This window comes from Scyliorhinus torazame, chromosome 3, assembly GCF_047496885.1.
Source record: "Scyliorhinus torazame isolate Kashiwa2021f chromosome 3, sScyTor2.1, whole genome shotgun sequence".
Taxonomy (NCBI): domain Eukaryota; kingdom Metazoa; phylum Chordata; class Chondrichthyes; order Carcharhiniformes; family Scyliorhinidae; genus Scyliorhinus; species Scyliorhinus torazame.
In genome coordinates, this window is record NC_092709.1 from 86334208 (window position 1) to 86350592 (window position 16385).

The following is a 16385-nucleotide window of genomic DNA, read 5'->3' on the forward strand; positions in this document are numbered from 1 at the left end:
AATTCTATAGAAAATATGTGGACTTGCTCGCCCCGGTACTGACGAGGACCTTTAATGAGGCAAAGGAAAGGGGACAACTGCCCCCGACTATGTCTGAAGCAACGATATCGCTTCTCCTAAAGAAGGAAAAGGACCCGCTACAATGCGGGTCCTATAGACCTATTTCCCTCCTAAAAGTAGATGCCAAGGTCCTGGCCAAGGTAATGGCAATGAGAATAGAGGAATGTGTCCCGGGGGTGGTCCACGAGGACCAAACTGGGTTTGTGAAGGGGAGACAGCTGAACACGAATATACGGAGGTTGTTAGGGGTAATGATGATGGCCCCACCAGAGGGAGAAACGGAGATAGTAGTGGCGATGGATGCCGAGAAAGCATTTGATAGAGTGCAGTGGGATTATTTGTGGGAGGTGTTGAGGAGATTTGGTTTTGGAGAGGGGTATGTTAGATGGGTGCAGCTGTTGTATAGGGCCCCAGTGGCGAGCGTGGTCACGAATGGACGGGGATCTGCATATTTTCGGCTCCATAGAGGGACAAGGCAGGGATGCCCTCTGTCCCCATTATTGTTTGCACTGGCGATTGAGCCCCTGGCGATAGCGTTGAGGGGTTCCAAGAAGTGGAGGGGAGTACTTAGGGGAGGAGAAGAGCACCGGGTATCTTTGTATGCGGACGATTTGCTACTATACGTGGCAGACCCGGCGGAGGGGATGCCAGAAATAATGCGGATACTTGGGGAGTTTGGGGATTTTTCAGGGTATAAATTGAACATGGGGAAAAGTGAGTTGTTTGTGGTGCATCCAGGGGAGCAGAGTAGAGAAATAGAGGACCTACCGTTGAGGAAGGTAACAAGGGACTTTCGTTACCTGGGGATCCAGATAGCTAAGAATTGGGGCACATTGCATAGGTTAAATTTAACGCGGTTGGTGGAACAGATGGAGGAGGATTTCAAGAGATGGGATATGGTATCCCTGTTAATGGCAGGGAGGGTGCAGGCGGTTAAGATGGTGGTCCTCCCGAGATTCCTCTTTGTGTTTCAGTGCCTCCCGGTGGTGATTACGAAGGCTTTTTTTAAAAGGATTAAAAAGAGCATCATGGGTTTTGTGTGGGCCGGGAAGACCCCGAGAGTGAGGAAGGGATTCTTACAGCGTAGCAGGGATAGGGGGGGGCTGGCACTACCGAGCCTAAGTGAGTATTATTGGGCCGCTAATATTTCAATGGTGAGTAAGTGGATGGGAGAGGAGGAGGGAGCGGCGTGGAAGAGATTATAGAGGGCGTCCTGTAGGGGGACTAGCCTACAGGCTATGGTGACAGCCCCATTGCCGTTCTCACCGAGGAACTACACCACAAGCCCGGTGGTGGTGGCTACACTGAAGATTTGGGGACAGTGGAGACGGCATAGGGGAAAGACTGGAGCCTTGGGGGGGTCCCCGATAAGAAACAACCATAGGTTTGCCCCGGGGGGAATGGATGGGGGATATGGAATGTGGCAAAGAGCAGGAATAACGCAACTGAAAGATCTGTTTGTGGATGGGAAGTTCGCGAGTCTGGGAGCGCTGACCGAGAAATATGGGTTGCCCCAAGGGAATGCATTCAGGTATATGCAACTGAGGGCTTTTGCGAGGCAACAGGTGAGGGAATTCCCGCAGCTCCCGCCACAAGAGGTGCAGGACAGAGTGATCTCAAAGACATGGGTGGGGGATGGTAAGGTGTCAGATATATATAGGGAAATGAGGGACGAAGGGGAGACTATGGTAGATGAACTAAAAGGGAAATGGGAAGAAGAGCTGGGGGAGGAGATCGAGGAGGGGCTGTGGGCAGATGCCCTAAGCAGGGTAAACTCGTCGTCCTCGTGTGCCAGGCTAAGCCTGATTCAGTTTAAGGTATTACACAGGGCACATATGACTGGAGCACGGCTCAGTAAATTTTTTGGGGTGGAGGATAGGTGTGCGAGGTGCTCGAGAAGCCCAGCGAATCATACCCATATGTTTTGGTCATGCCCGGCACTACAGGGGTTTTGGATGGGGGTGACAAAGGTGCTTTCAAAAGTAGTAGGAGTCCGGGTCGAACCAAGCTGAGGGTTGGCTATATTTGGGGTTGCACAAGAGCCGGGAGTGCAGGAGGCGAGAGAGGCCGATGTTTTGGCCTTTGCGTCCCTAGTAGCCCGGTGCAGGATATTGCTAATGTGGAAAGAAGCCAAGCCCCCGGGGGTGGAGACCTGGATAAATGACATGGCGGGGTTTATAAAGCTAGAGCGGATTAAGTTCGTCCTAAGGGGGTCGGCTCAAGGGTTCACCAGGCGGTGGCAACCGTTCGTCGAATACCTCGCAGAAAGATAGACGGAATGGGAAAAAGAAGGCAGCAGCAGTAGCCCAGGATCGGGGGGGGGGGGGAGGGGGGGTGGGGAGGAGGAACCAGAAGGACTCTCAGGGTTGTTACTATATACTGTATAGTATGTATAGGTCGTTGCTACAGATAATTATATATTGGACTGTTAAATTATATTTTTGGAGAGTGTTACTTGTGACAAGGCAGTTGCCAATTAGGGCTAGTTTTTATTTTTGTTATTTATTATTTATTCATTTTTTGTTTATAAAATAGGTCATTGTTATTTGTGTTGTTATAATATTGTGTAAAGGATGCACAATGTACTGTGTTGGTTGACCAAAAATTTTCAATAAAATATTTAATAAAAAAAAAAAGTGTGATAAACATTACTTCATATTGAATTAGTTAACTTTGGAGGAATGGAGAATAATGGAAATGAGGACAGACTGTCTTAGACATTGTGCCTGATCAAGTTGATGGTGTGCTCGTATGTACTGCATTAATGCAATACCAAAATTGATATATGTGAATATGTACTCAAAATATTCAATTTGCCCTCTTTACAGAGCAAGGAGAATCAACTGGTCAGCAGCATGCATTTGAAGGACATCAGTCACCAGAGCATCAACTTGAAGCAAGCATCAGGACAGATACAGAAACTTTGCAACATTTGTACAGCGGTGTGGATAAGGGAACACACAATGAAGGACAGAGTGCTGGAGGTGGGGTTTGATAAGTGTTGTGGATTGCAAGGCTCAGTTGCGCGTTACATTTGTTATGGGCCAGGGTTTAGAGAACCCCAAAGTGTATCATGGAGTTCCTCCCCCCCCCCAAGAAAAAAAACCCCATCAACTTCAAGATGGTTTCATTTTTCACCTTTTCATTATCCTTTAAGAAAGGCACACAGTAAATATACTTTTTTGTTTAAAAAAAAAGCAACACATGCAAACAGGTACAACAATAAAGTCCATTTTTTGTTTTTCCACCAACTGGAATCCTTCTCGATTGACAGTCTTTTGAACGAGATCCGTCCATTCCTCTACGCCTCGGCATTTATCTTTAAAGTCAGATACTTTAGTTCAATCTGATCACAGAGTCCCTTGTAATTCTCCAACACAAGAGCATTGGTTATCACAGCTTTCATACAGTCAAATGCCTGTTGAAACTCCGCTGTCCACTGGAATTTTTACGTTTCTTCAGCAAGTCCATTAGTGGAGCAATCACGCTACAAAAATTTTGCACAAATGTTCAATCAAATCCACTCATGCCAAGAAATCGCATTACTTCCCTTCGTCTTGAGGGTATCGGAAACTCCTCAATAACTGTTGGTTTCACATCCCGTGCGACCATTCGACCCTGTCCGATTGTATGGCCAAGGAAAGTGACTTGGGCTTTTCAAAATTCGCTTTTGGCTAGGTTTATCACCAAACCCGCCTCCTGAAGTCGATCGAATAACTCCATCAGATGTTTTAAATGTTCTTTCCATGTCTGGCTGAAAATTATCAGATCGTCGATGTTTACCGCACAATTGGGTAATCCTGAAACAACTTTGTTAGTTAACCGTTGACATGTGGCTGGGGCGTTTTTCATGCCAAATGTCATAACTTTGAATTGGTATATAGCATCTGGAGTCACAAAGCTGAAATCTCCTTCGCCCTTTCAGATAAAGGTACCTGTCAGTAACCTTTAAGTCAATCCAGTTTGGAAATAAAAGCTGATTGTCCCAATTTCTCAATGCAATCCTCCAAACATGGGATAGGATAAGAGTCCATTCTTGTAACTGCATTAACCTTTCTATAGTCCACACACAACCGTTGGGTACCATCTGGTTTAGGTACCATTACTATGGGTGAGCTCCATTGGCTACAACCCACTTCAATTCTGCCATTTTTAAGCATACTCTCAATCTCTTTGTTACTCTCTATATGGATGTTGTTTGATTGGAACAGCATTTCCCACATCTACATCATGTACAGCCATTTTAATACTTCCCAATTTATCTCCACAAACTTGCCCATGTGATATCAATAACTCTTTCAGGTCAGTCCGTTTTTCCTCTGGAAGGCAACTCAACAATTTATCCCAATTTTTAAGAACATCCTCGTTTTCCAATTTAATTTGAGGTATGTCAAATTCACAGTCATCTGGATTTGGTTCGTCACTTTGAGTTAGAATCATTAAAACCTTCTCCTTTTTCTCTCTTTCCCTTTCAAAGTACCTTTTAAGCATATTCACATGACACACTCGGTGAGTCTTCCTTCTATCTGGTGTTTTTACCACATAATTCACCTCACCTAATTTCCTTTCAATCTGATGAGGTCCCCAAAACCTAGCTTTTAAAGGCTCACCTACCACAGGTAGCAACACTAAAACTTTATCTCCACTGGCAAAACTACGAACTTTGGATTTCTTGTCCGTGACCCGTTTCATCACATTTTGTGCAATTTACAAATGTTGTCTAGCCATTTCACCTGCTCTATTTATTTGTTTCCTAAATGTTGACATTTAATCCAATAATGTAATTTCCTTTATCCCAATCCTCTGGATAATCGTGACAATAAGCCCTCAACATTGTCTTTAATGTCTGATGCCACCTTTCTAATGCTCCCTGTGATTCTGGATGGTACGCAGTTGATTTAAATTGTTTTATTCCTAAGCTACCCATAACTTCTTTGAATAACCTTGAGGTAAAATTTGATCCTTGATCTGATTGTATTTCTGTGTGTAGTCCATATCTAGTAAAGAATTTAAGTAATTCCTCCACAATCTTTGTAACTGTAATATTACATACTGGAATGGCCTCTGGAAACCTAGTAGACACATCCATTATAGTCAAAAGATATTGATTCCCACTTTTCGTTTTAGGAAGTGGTCCTATGCAATCAATTAGGACCCTTGTAAAAGGTTCCTCAAATGCTGGAATTGGTAGTAAAGGTGCTGGCTTTATCACTGCTTGAGGTTTCCCTATGACGTGACATGGGTGACAAAATCTAACTACATCTTTATGTAGTCCAGGCCAATAAAAATGTTTTTGGATTTTAGCTTGAGTTTTTCTTATTCCCAAATGTTCTCCCACTGGTACCTCACGTGTAACTCGCAACACATCCTTTCTATACCCTACCGGCAATACTACTTGATGAACTTCTGCCCACTTTTCATCCGCCTGCATATGTAAAAGTCTCAATTTTCTCATCAAGACATTACTTTTATGGTAATAACACTCTGGTATACACCCAGATTCCTCGTTCGTGTATGGTTTCTGTTACATCCGTTTTATTTCTACATCTTTCTGTTGTAACTCCGCCAATTTTCCTGAACTAAAAATATCCTCTAGCTGTTTTTATTCTTTTTCAACCATCTGATCAACAATCATTTCTGATAATTGCACTTCAACTTCACTCGTTGATTCCTCCTCTTGTCTTAACCAGTGACTTTGCGACCTTGTTACTACACAATCCGGAAAAATCCCACAATATTCCTCCTTCAACAATTCAGTTGTCTGATTTTCCACTGGCTTATCAACCACAGTAGGCATCACTCCCACCTGCGATCCAGCTATATCATTACCCAAGATAAACTGTATTCCTGGACAAGATAGTTTCTCTATTACTCCTACTACCACTTCACCACTCTTCACTGGACTTTCCAACCTTACCTTATATAATGGAACGCTACTCCTCTCACCCTGAATTCCACATATCACCACATTTTCTGGCAACATTTTTCCCAAACTACATAACTCCTCACCTCTTACCGTTAAAGATTGACTAGCTCCCGTATCTCTTAAAATTGTGACTTCTTTACCTGCTCCTGATACACATGAGTAAACTTTACCCACACAAGTAAATTCTTCAAAGAGATCTGGCACCTTCTTATCAATCACCGCTTGATCAGGCTGTACAATCTTTTGCACCTCATTCGCTTCACTTGGGCTTTCCTTTACCACTTTAACAAACCCCACTGTCTTATCCTGTTTTACCACATCAGCCTTCCCAGTGCTTTTCTTCAACCACCAACACTGTGACTTTACATGGTCTCGTTTATTACAGTGAAAACATTTGAAACTTTTCATTTCTTTTCAACCCTCCTGGATTTCATTTTTAATCTGAGGTACACTCTCCTTATTATCTCCCCTCAGATCACCTTTACCTTTACCACTTGAGTATTTCTCATGTCTCCAGTTTTTATCCCTCACAGGCTGAAACTGATATCAGAAACCAAACTTTGATTTATGAACTAATTCATAACCATCTGCCATTTCTGCTGCTAATCCCACAGTTTTAACCCTCTGTTCTTCTACATGAGTTCTCACTACATCAGGAATTGAACTTTTAAACTCCTCCAAAAGTATAATTTCTCTGAGAGCTTCATACTTTTGGTCTATTTTCAAAGCCTTTATCCACCTATCAAAATTACTCTGTTTGATCCTTTCAAACTCCATGTATGTTTGACCACGTTCTTTCCTTAAATTTCTAAACCTTTGTCTGCAGGCTTCAGGCACTAATTCATATGCACCTAAGATGGATTTTCTGACCTCCTCATCCGTCCCAGATACCTCCTCCGGTAGTGATGCAAACATTTCACTAGCCCTATCTATCAGCTTTGTTTGAATCAGTAATACCCACATGTCCTGTGGCCATTTCATTTGTTTAGCTACCTGCTGAAATGAAATGAAAAAGGCATCTACATCCTTGTCATCAAATTTTGGCAATGCTTGGACATATTTAAATTGATCCCCACCAAGCCTTTGACTATGACGCTCTTTCTCACGATCCTCATCACAATCATCCAACTGTACGCTTCCCTTTACGCCTGCCAATTTTAACTGACTGTCATGTTTCATGGCCATTTTCTGAAGTTCAAACTCTCTCTCTATCTTTTTCCTCTCTCTCTCTTTCGGATTCAAGCTGCTTTAATTCTTTCTCACATTCCATTTGTTTAATTTGTAACAAATTTTTGCCCTTTCCAATGAGTCAAACTGTATCTCAGGCAACATTAAATGCTTAGCCACCGCCATAATTACCTCATCTTTTCGCATTTTGTCAGGTAATATTAACTGCAATGTTTTTGCCAAATCTAACAGTCTCTGTCCGTAAAGTACTGCGTGTGACCGTCTCCACCCCCAAAATCTTTTGAGCCTCTGAAAGAGCCATTGTCCACAACACACTCCCTACTTAAACTAGAATACCACACCTGAAAAACAACCACAATATGCTCACCCCTCACTGTCTTTAAGTTCACTAAGCCAATTCAATTGATAAACGTATATCCCGGATGAGCCCCCAATTTGTAATGGGCCAGAGCTGAGAGAACCCCAAAGTGTATCATGGAGTTCACCTGACCCACAACTTTTCATAGATTGTGGTCTGGGGAGCACACGGCCCACTCTACAGGTGTGGTACAGCAGAAATGGAAAAGTATTTTTTAAAGCACAACAATGTTTATTCTATGAACTAAAGTTGACCTTTTTAAAACATACAGTGAACATCTTAGCAACCATTAATTCAAATATAGCCCCCAAAGAATACAACACTAAGTAATCCTTAAGCTGTCCTTTTAACATCCATATGACTTAAAAAAAAGAACTTTTAACAGAAGCACATCAGGTTAAAGTCACTGGTGAATTATTAGTTTTAAATCACCAAAGGATCGATTTACAGTTTTTAGATGACAAAGAGAGACAAATACCCCTTCTGGCTGTGACTGCAGCTATCCAGCTCTGAAACGAAACTAAAACACACCCTGCAGCAAACACCCTAAAACAAAAGTAAAAGGTTGACAGACAGCCCAGCTCCACCCACTGTCTGACATCACTGCTGTAATAAACACCCATTTCTTAAAGGTACTCTCACTACAGATATTTATATACACACCCATTTATAAACACCCATTTCTTAAAGGTAATCTCACATGACACATATTCCTGTTCCGTTACTGTTACTGACAGTAAATATTTGCTTTCTAACAATAATGTAAGAATACATGAATCATGTTGCTTTTGTATATGCCATACAGTTGGCTTTAGGAAGGCGCTCTGAATAGATGGAATCAAAAAGGGACGACTTCATCTTGCTTGGTAACTATTTATAGACAACAATAGCAGAAGGGGTCAGAGATATTATAATTGGATTGGATTTGATTTGTTTATTGTCACGTGTACCGAGGTACAGTGAAAAGTATTTTTCTGCGAGCAGCTCAACAGATCAATAAGTACATGAGAAGAAAAGGGAAGAAAAGAAAATACATAATAGGGGAACACAAGGTACACAATGTAACTACATAAGCACCAGCATCGGATGAAGTATACAGGGTGTAGTGTTAATGAGGTCAGTCCATAAGAGAGCCATTTAGGAGTCTGGTAACAGCGGGGAAGAAGCTGTTTTTGAGTCTGTTCATGCGTGTTCTCAGACTTCTGTATCTCCTGCCCGATGGAAGAAGTTGGAAGAGTGAGTAAACCGGGTGGGAGGGGTCTTTGATCATGCTGCCCGCTTTCCCCAGGCAGCGGGAGGTGTAAATGGAGTCAGTGGATGGGAGGCAGGTTTGTTTGATGGACTGGGAGGTGTTCACGACTCTCTGAAGCTTCTTGCGGTCCTGGGACGAGCAGTTGTCATACCAGGCTGTGATGCAGCCAGATAGGATGTGAATCCAGCCATATAGGATGCTCTCTATGGTGCATCTATAAAAGTTGGTTAGGGTTAATGTGGACATGCCGAATTTCCTTAGTTTCCTGAGGACGTATAGGCGCAGTTGTGCTTTCTTGGTGGTAGCGTCAACGTGGATGGACCAGGACAGATTTTTGGAGATGTGCACCCCTAGGAATTTGAAACTGCTAATCATCTCCACATCGGCCCCGTTGATGCTGACAGGAGTGTGTGCAGCGCTTTGCTTCCTGAAGTCAATGACCAGCTCTTTAGTTTTGCTGGCATTGAGGGAGAGATTGTTGTCGCTCCACCACTCCACTAGGTTCTCTATCTCCCTCCTGTATTCTGACTTGTCGTTATTCGAGATCCGGCCCACTGTGGTCGTATCGTCAGCAAACTTGTAGATGGAGTTGGAAACAAATTTTGCCACGCAGTCGTGTGTGTACAGGGAGTAGAGTAGGGGGCTAAGTCCGCAGCCTTGCGGGGCCCCGGTATTGAGGACTATTGTGGAGGTGTTGTTGTTCATTCTTACTGATTGTGGTCTGTTGGTCAGAAAATCGAGGATCCAGTTGCAGAGTGGGGAGCCAAGTCCTAAGTTTTGGAGCTTTGATATGAGCTTGGCTGGGATTATGATGTTGAAGGCGGAGCTGTAGTCAATAGATAGGACTCTGATGTAGGAGTCCTTGTTGTCAAGATGCTCTAGGGATGAGTGTAGGGCCCGGGAAATGGCGTCTGCTGTGGACCGGTTGCGACGGTATGCGGATTGCAGTGGATCAAGGTGTTCTGGGAGTATGGAGGTGATGCGCTTCATGATCAACCTCTCGAAGCACTTCATTACGATCTGAAGTCAGGGCCACCGGACGGTAGTGGGCAGCACGATAGCATTGTGGATAGCACAAATGCTTCACAGCTACAGGGTCCCAGGTTCGATTCCGGCTTGGGTCACTGTCTGTGCGGAGTCTGCACATTCTCCCCGTGTGTGCGTGGGTTTCCTCCGGGTGCTCCGGTTTCCTCCCACAGTCCAAAGATGTGCAGGTTAGGTGGATTGGCCATGCTAAATTGCCGATAGTGTCCAAAATTGCCCTTAGTGTTGGGTGGGGTTACTGGGTTATGGGGATAGGGTGGAGGTGTGGACCTTGGGTAGGGTGCTCTTTCCAAGAGCCGTTGCAGACTCGATGGGCCGAATGGCCTCCTTCTGCACTGTAAAGTCTATGATTCTATGATAGTCATTGAGGCACGTTGCCTGGTTCCTCTTTGGCGAATACCTCTGTCAGCTGGTCCGTGCAGGCTCTGAGTGCACGATCAGGGATCCCGTCCGGGCCCGTTGCCTTCTGAGGGTTCACTTTCAGGAAGACCGATCTGACTTCTGAAGCTGTGATGGTGGATATGGGTGAGTTATGGGCTGCTGGGGCACTCGACAGCGGATTGTTGGTTACCTGCTCGAACCGAGCATAGAATGCATTATTGCTGCTTGTTCATAGAGATTAGTGGATATTGTGAGGAAATGCCCTGAGGGGGCTTGAGCTTGCGCAGCGAAGCACATGAGCAGTTAGGTGCCACTCATGTTTCTCGTAAGTCTCTGTAGAGCACTGCACAAGTGACAGTGCGCTCTGTCTCTAATATATCTACAAGCTGCATCGAAGCAACTCGTCAATTAAAACTGAAGCAAGACTCCTTCAAAAGCATTTTTCCAGCACACAACATCTGCCACCGAGAAGAACAAGCGAATGTGTGGAGTACCACCACCTGTAAGTTTGCCTCCAAGTCACATAGCAACCTGATTTTGGAACTATATCATCATTTCTTTACTGTCACTCAGTCACATATGAGTAGGCTATGGGACTTAGACTACATGCCCAGAACTGAGGGCAAATTGTTTAAAAATTGGAAGTTTTAATAATGAAATATATACATTCCTCATGAAAGCAATTGAAGCTTAATAGATTAATATCTTAAGAAGATAGCTGAATAAACCGAGGGCTAGCGAAAGGATTCATAAGAAAAATCAAATACTCCATTAACCTGCTGGCTCCTTTGCTGCTGCGGGATGAGAGGGAATGCTGTATTTGGAAGGGAATCAGGTAAAGACTAAGATGAAGGATGAATGTTATGCTGGTGTCTTTCTCTTTACAAAGTATAGGGGAGATTTACCTGGTCCTGCAACTGGGTTAATGGACCAAATGTAAGAAAATTAGGTGGGTTAGTGTATACGCGTCAAAGCCAGTCTTGTCTGATTTTCTATCCAATGATTTTATCTGAACTTCGCTCACTGATCCATTAGAGCAAATCACCTGAGATTGGGGGGGGGGGAGGGGATTTTATGCTCCCGTTTAAAGGGGTGGGATCGGTGGCAGGGGGCGGACAAATCTCCAGCATTTATGTCAGCGGGATTTCCTGTTGCGATTGTCTCCGTCCCCCACTAATGACGTAATGGGTATCCTGATGTTGAATGTCGGGATTGCCATTTGAATATATACAAATGTCATTATCAAGCATTTACGCCTGATAGTTGCCCCACAATAAATTGTCGATTCACTTGGCGCGAAAACACATCGACATGAATCATAACATGTCCCCCGTGACAGAGACTTGACAAGCAGAACCTGCCGGAGGTGCGCAGGTGAATACACCCTGTTGGGGGGGGGGGGGGGGATCCTGCTTGGGCCGTACCCTGGCACTGTCCCTGGCACTGCCTGGGTGGATGGGGGACTCCATGCTGGTGGAGAGGAGTTGAATTTCATGGTGGGGGGGGTTTCCATAAGAGCGAGGGGACGGAGGAATTCTGCAGATGGGTTGCAGGTGTTCCAGAGGAGGTGGTGGTTTCTATTTTTTATCTTTGTTAACCAGGGCGCCCTTTAAAAAGGGTATCCTGAACTTTTAAAACCTAAGTTGCTGGCGAGTCCACCCTGCTAACGTAACATCATGGGACCCACTCATAACTTTCTTTGTTCGCTGAGTTCCTATCAATATGGCGGAGGAAGCCGCCCTTGGGGCCGGCGGCTTCCACTCTGTTTTTCATGTCCGCTGTGCCACTCTGCAAAAACAAAATCAGAAAATTCCATCCTGTGACTCAGCTGATCAGTGGTGCAATCCCACCTGCTATCACTTTGCACAAGCTCTGTAATTGCCAGCTGCTTGCAGCTGAGACGTATGGCCCACATTTTTTGGTCCTTTTCTACTGCTGATGGAATCCAAATATCTGCTTATTCTGATGTAGCTTAAATGGACCAATTAAATATTGCAGCTTATGCCTCTTCTGCATGGTGTTCAGCACAGGCAAAGGTCTGGCCAGTCATGCTTTGTTAGGCAAGTTCACCCAACTGTTACTGAAACAGTTCTGGGAGTCAGAATACTGGTGCTCACAAATTATGCTATGCGAAGGTTAAAAAGTAAAACTGGTAGCTGAAAAGCAGAGCTTCTCATTAAATTCTAACTAATTGAGATATTCCTCCTGTTCTCCTATCCAACTGCAGCATATTAATCAATAGGATGCAAGGAGCTTGAGCTAGGTGCAGAACATGAAACAAAGACTGCACCCTTTACAGAGCAGCTTGAACCCCCCTGCATCAGGAAATACCACCTTGACCATTTTAGGATAAAATTCAAATTTTCATATGAGAGATCGACTGAAAATTGCTTAAGTAATTACACCACTATTGAAGCGTGTGTAGTTTAATTTTAGAAAATGCTGAGTTCTGTTTCCACATGGTGTAGTCCTAATTTTGTTGTCAGATGTCATCTGCCTGATTTGCAATAGTACTGGGTCGTTTACCCTGAATAGAGCCAACTCGCCACACTCACCTGAGCACAGCACCTTCTCATTCAGGTTTGTTTGAGAGGGCAAATCTAATTTGAAGGACAATTGCTGATTTAAAACTAATAGTGCAGCTTTTGAGCAGCAATCTGTGATTTTCTATGTGCCGATACAAGTTTCAAATGCTCGTTTGGCTTCACAGTATACTACAACTCTGCTGGGAATGCTTGAGAATTTTTTAATTTCCAATCGGGTCTGCTCTCAAACCAAAATGGAGAAGTGTTCAATTCTGTCACAGGCACCACGAGGACTCCAGAAAATCCATCATTGACCTCCCTGTGAGACTCCTGGAACAAGGGCTTCCCAGGTAGAGGGTGGCGGCCAACCACCAGGACCTGGTGTGGTTAGTCCTTCCAGCTACAATTGTACTGGGAGCGATATAAGTGTAAATAAATTTATGTTCATTTACCACCAACCTCCTCTGAGTCATGAGACTGGCGACGAGGACAAAGGACGCTCCAGTTTTGCTCAGATATTCACTTGGTCACTGGAGGTTCGCTGTTTGGGGACGTCACGTTGTATTGGTTAATGTGCAGTTTTTCGGATCATTGGAAGCCTTTGATGGAGGTCTGGAAGATTGGAACCAATGTGTGGCGCACATGAGGTACTTGTCCAGGCGAACTGGATTTTGGGGGAAGACCAACAGGAAGTTCTCCTCCTGACTCATGCAGGACCCAGACATTTGGGATTATAAAGAGTTTGACTTAGCCAGCTGCACTGACCTGCAGGTCTTTTGATGAGCTGGTTGCTTTGGTTTGAAAACACTATGACTCCAAGCCTTCTGTATTTCTGCAACAGTATTGTTTTAATACAGCGGTGCGCTCTCCTGGTGAATCTGTCACGGACGTCTTGACCCTCCTGGAGCATCTGGGTGAACAATGCAAGTTTGGGCCGTGCCTCTACGAGATGTTGCGAGACAGGCTCATGTGTGGCATTAACAATACGGCAACACAGAAGAAGTTGTTGGTGGAAACCAGTAGATTTGAAACAGGCCATTGAGTTTTCCCTCTCTTGTGAACATGTGGAGAAAGGTGTCCAGGAGCTGCAGTGTTCCATGGACAATAGCATCCATTGTTTGGACCACTGACACTTTAGAACTCCCTGTCGTTCACAGGACTGTGCTGGTCCGGCAAGATTGCCTCCGAAAGATTAGCTCCTGAGGCAAATCCATAGGAGAGTTTGGACCCCAAGTGCTGCTGCTACCCAGTGGGGTACGTTGCCCGAGGATGATGGGGAGAGCATTGTCGACTGTGTGGTCGGAAGACTCGGGAAGGCCAGGATCACTCAGTGCGGCACAGGAAATGCCATCCGCAACAACCACCAAAGTCGCTGTGAACCAGGGCCTTGCATGCGGTTTTCCTGTGTGGCCACCAGGCTGAAGGGCAGTAAGTGAGTTTTCTGTGCTAGTGCAGTAACCTATCTTGGTTACAGGATGGATAAGGATGGTCTGCACACAGTGGAGGATAAGGTTCGTGCTTTTAAGGGAGCACCGACCCTGAAGAACGCCGGTTGTTTTGGGGCCTGGTCAACTATTACGGGAAGTTTATTGCCAACTTGGCCACACTGCTGGCTGTACTCCATGTGGTTGAGGAAGGACCAGGTGTTGGTGCTGGGGTGCTTCTCAAGACAAGGCATTTATTGCCGTTAAGAAGTGTCTGTCTTTGAAACAGCTTCTTACGCATTATGATCCTCTAATTTTAACATGTGGTGCTGTCCCCTACGGCATCAAAGATTGCCTCGTCCGGTCCGACAATAGGAGGATGATTCGGGATCTGAGAGGGACGCAGAGGAGTCCGTGCCGGTAGACGATGGTGTGTCTGGAAACGAGGTGCTGGCAGTAATTCTTCGGCGGTCAGCCAGGAAACAGTGATCGCTGATCGATACACTCCACCCAACCCAGCTGTGAGTGAAGGGGCGGAGAAGGCCTCCACCGTTGGCAGCTGAAGGGGACTTTTCAGACTTTAAGGGCGGGAAAGCCATCATTGATCTCCCCGTGGGATTCGTGGAGTATAAGCTTCCCAGGTAGGGGGCAGAGGCCAACCACCTGAGGCTCGTTATGAGCTAACATAAAAGCAGGCTCAAAGCAAGGCCTGGTGTGGTTAGTTCTCCCAGCTAGGATTGTATTTTATTACAAATAGTGTAAATAAATCTATGTTCATTTATCGGCAGCCTCTTCTGAATCATTAAAAAACCTCAATTGATGCTCCGTTCCCGATGGGCTGACTTCAAAAAACTATTGGTGGTGGTATGGAGATGGAAGCCCAGATTTTGGAAGGTCGAAGGATTCTGCTTCAACTCTTCCTTCTCAAAAAGAATCTACACAAATTCTAAAAATACCTGCTTGCCTTGGCCACTTCTGACCACTCTGCTACCTCCTGCCAGATGGTCATCTGGTACCATTACAGGTGGATTTGGTACCATGTAGCCCTCCCCCAATTTGGATTCAATAACATCATTGGCTTTTGGCATTCACACTTTCATTAGATCGCCACCTGCCCTGGTAAGTGGACTCCATATAAAGGTGGGCATGTAGGATTCTGGGAGGCGGTGACGCAGGAACACTGGGAAGGAAACCTTCCACCTCATGGTGGGCAGGATTCTCCGTCCGCAGCCGCCTGGTGACCATAAATTCCCGTCCAATATCGATAGACCATAACATGGTCTGTGTCCTGCCATTGGCGATTTTGTGGCGGGTGGGGCAGAAGAATGCAGATCATTCGGGAGGCAGAGGTTGTCATAGATAGAAGCTTCAGGGATGTAGTTACTCCAAAGAATAAAGATAGATGGGTGACGTGAGAGGGGCTGGGAGTAAGCAGTCAGTACAGGGATCCCCTGTGGTCGTTCCCCTTAGTAACAAATATACCGCTTTGGATACTGTTGGGGGGGACAAATTACCAGGGGTAAGCCATGGGGTACAGATCTCTGGCACAGAGTCTGTCCCTGTTGCTCAGAAGGGATGGGGGGAGAGGAGTAGAGCATTAGTCATTGGAGACTCCATAGTTAGGGGGACAGATAGGAGATTCTGTGGGAATGAGAGAGACTCGCGGTTGGTGTTGCCTCCCAGGTGCCAGGGTGCGTGATGTCCCGGATCGTGTTTTCGGGATCCTTAAGGGGGAGGGGGAGCAGCTCCAAGTCGTGGTCCACATAGGTACCAAGGACATAGATCGGAAAAGGGATAGGGATGTAAGGCAGGAATTCAGGGAGCTAGGGTGGAAACTTAGATCTAGGACAAACAGAGTTATCATCTCTGGGTTGTTACCCATGCCACGTGATAGCGAGATGAGGAATAGGGAGAGAGAGGCGTTGAACACGTGGCTACAGGGATGGTGCAGGAGGGAGGGTTTCAGATTTCTGGATAATTGGGGCTCATTCTGGGGTCGGTGGGACCTCTACAAACGGGAGGGTCTACACCTGGACCAGAGGGGTACCAATATCCTGGGGGGAAAATTTGACAATGCTCTTCGGGAGGATTTAAACTAGTTCAGCAGGGGCTTGGGAACCTGAATTGTAGCTCCAGTATACAGGAGGTTGAGAGTAGTGAGGTCATGAGTAAGGTTTCAAAGTTGCAGGAGTGTACCGGCAGGCAGGAAGGTGGTTTAAAGTGTGTC

At 45.3% G+C, this 16385-nt stretch overlaps 1 protein-coding gene across 1 annotated transcript in view; it reads left to right on the forward strand.

The window, feature by feature from the left end:
• The window catches only part of LOC140408558 (testican-3-like), a 959832-nt gene that overhangs the window by 893463 nt on the left and 49984 nt on the right, over nt 1–16385 (forward strand). Inside the window, exon 8 of the mRNA XM_072495933.1 lies at nt 2889–3044. Coding sequence (XP_072352034.1) covers nt 2889–3044 — 156 coding nt within the window. The remainder of the gene's footprint in view (nt 1–2888; nt 3045–16385) is intronic.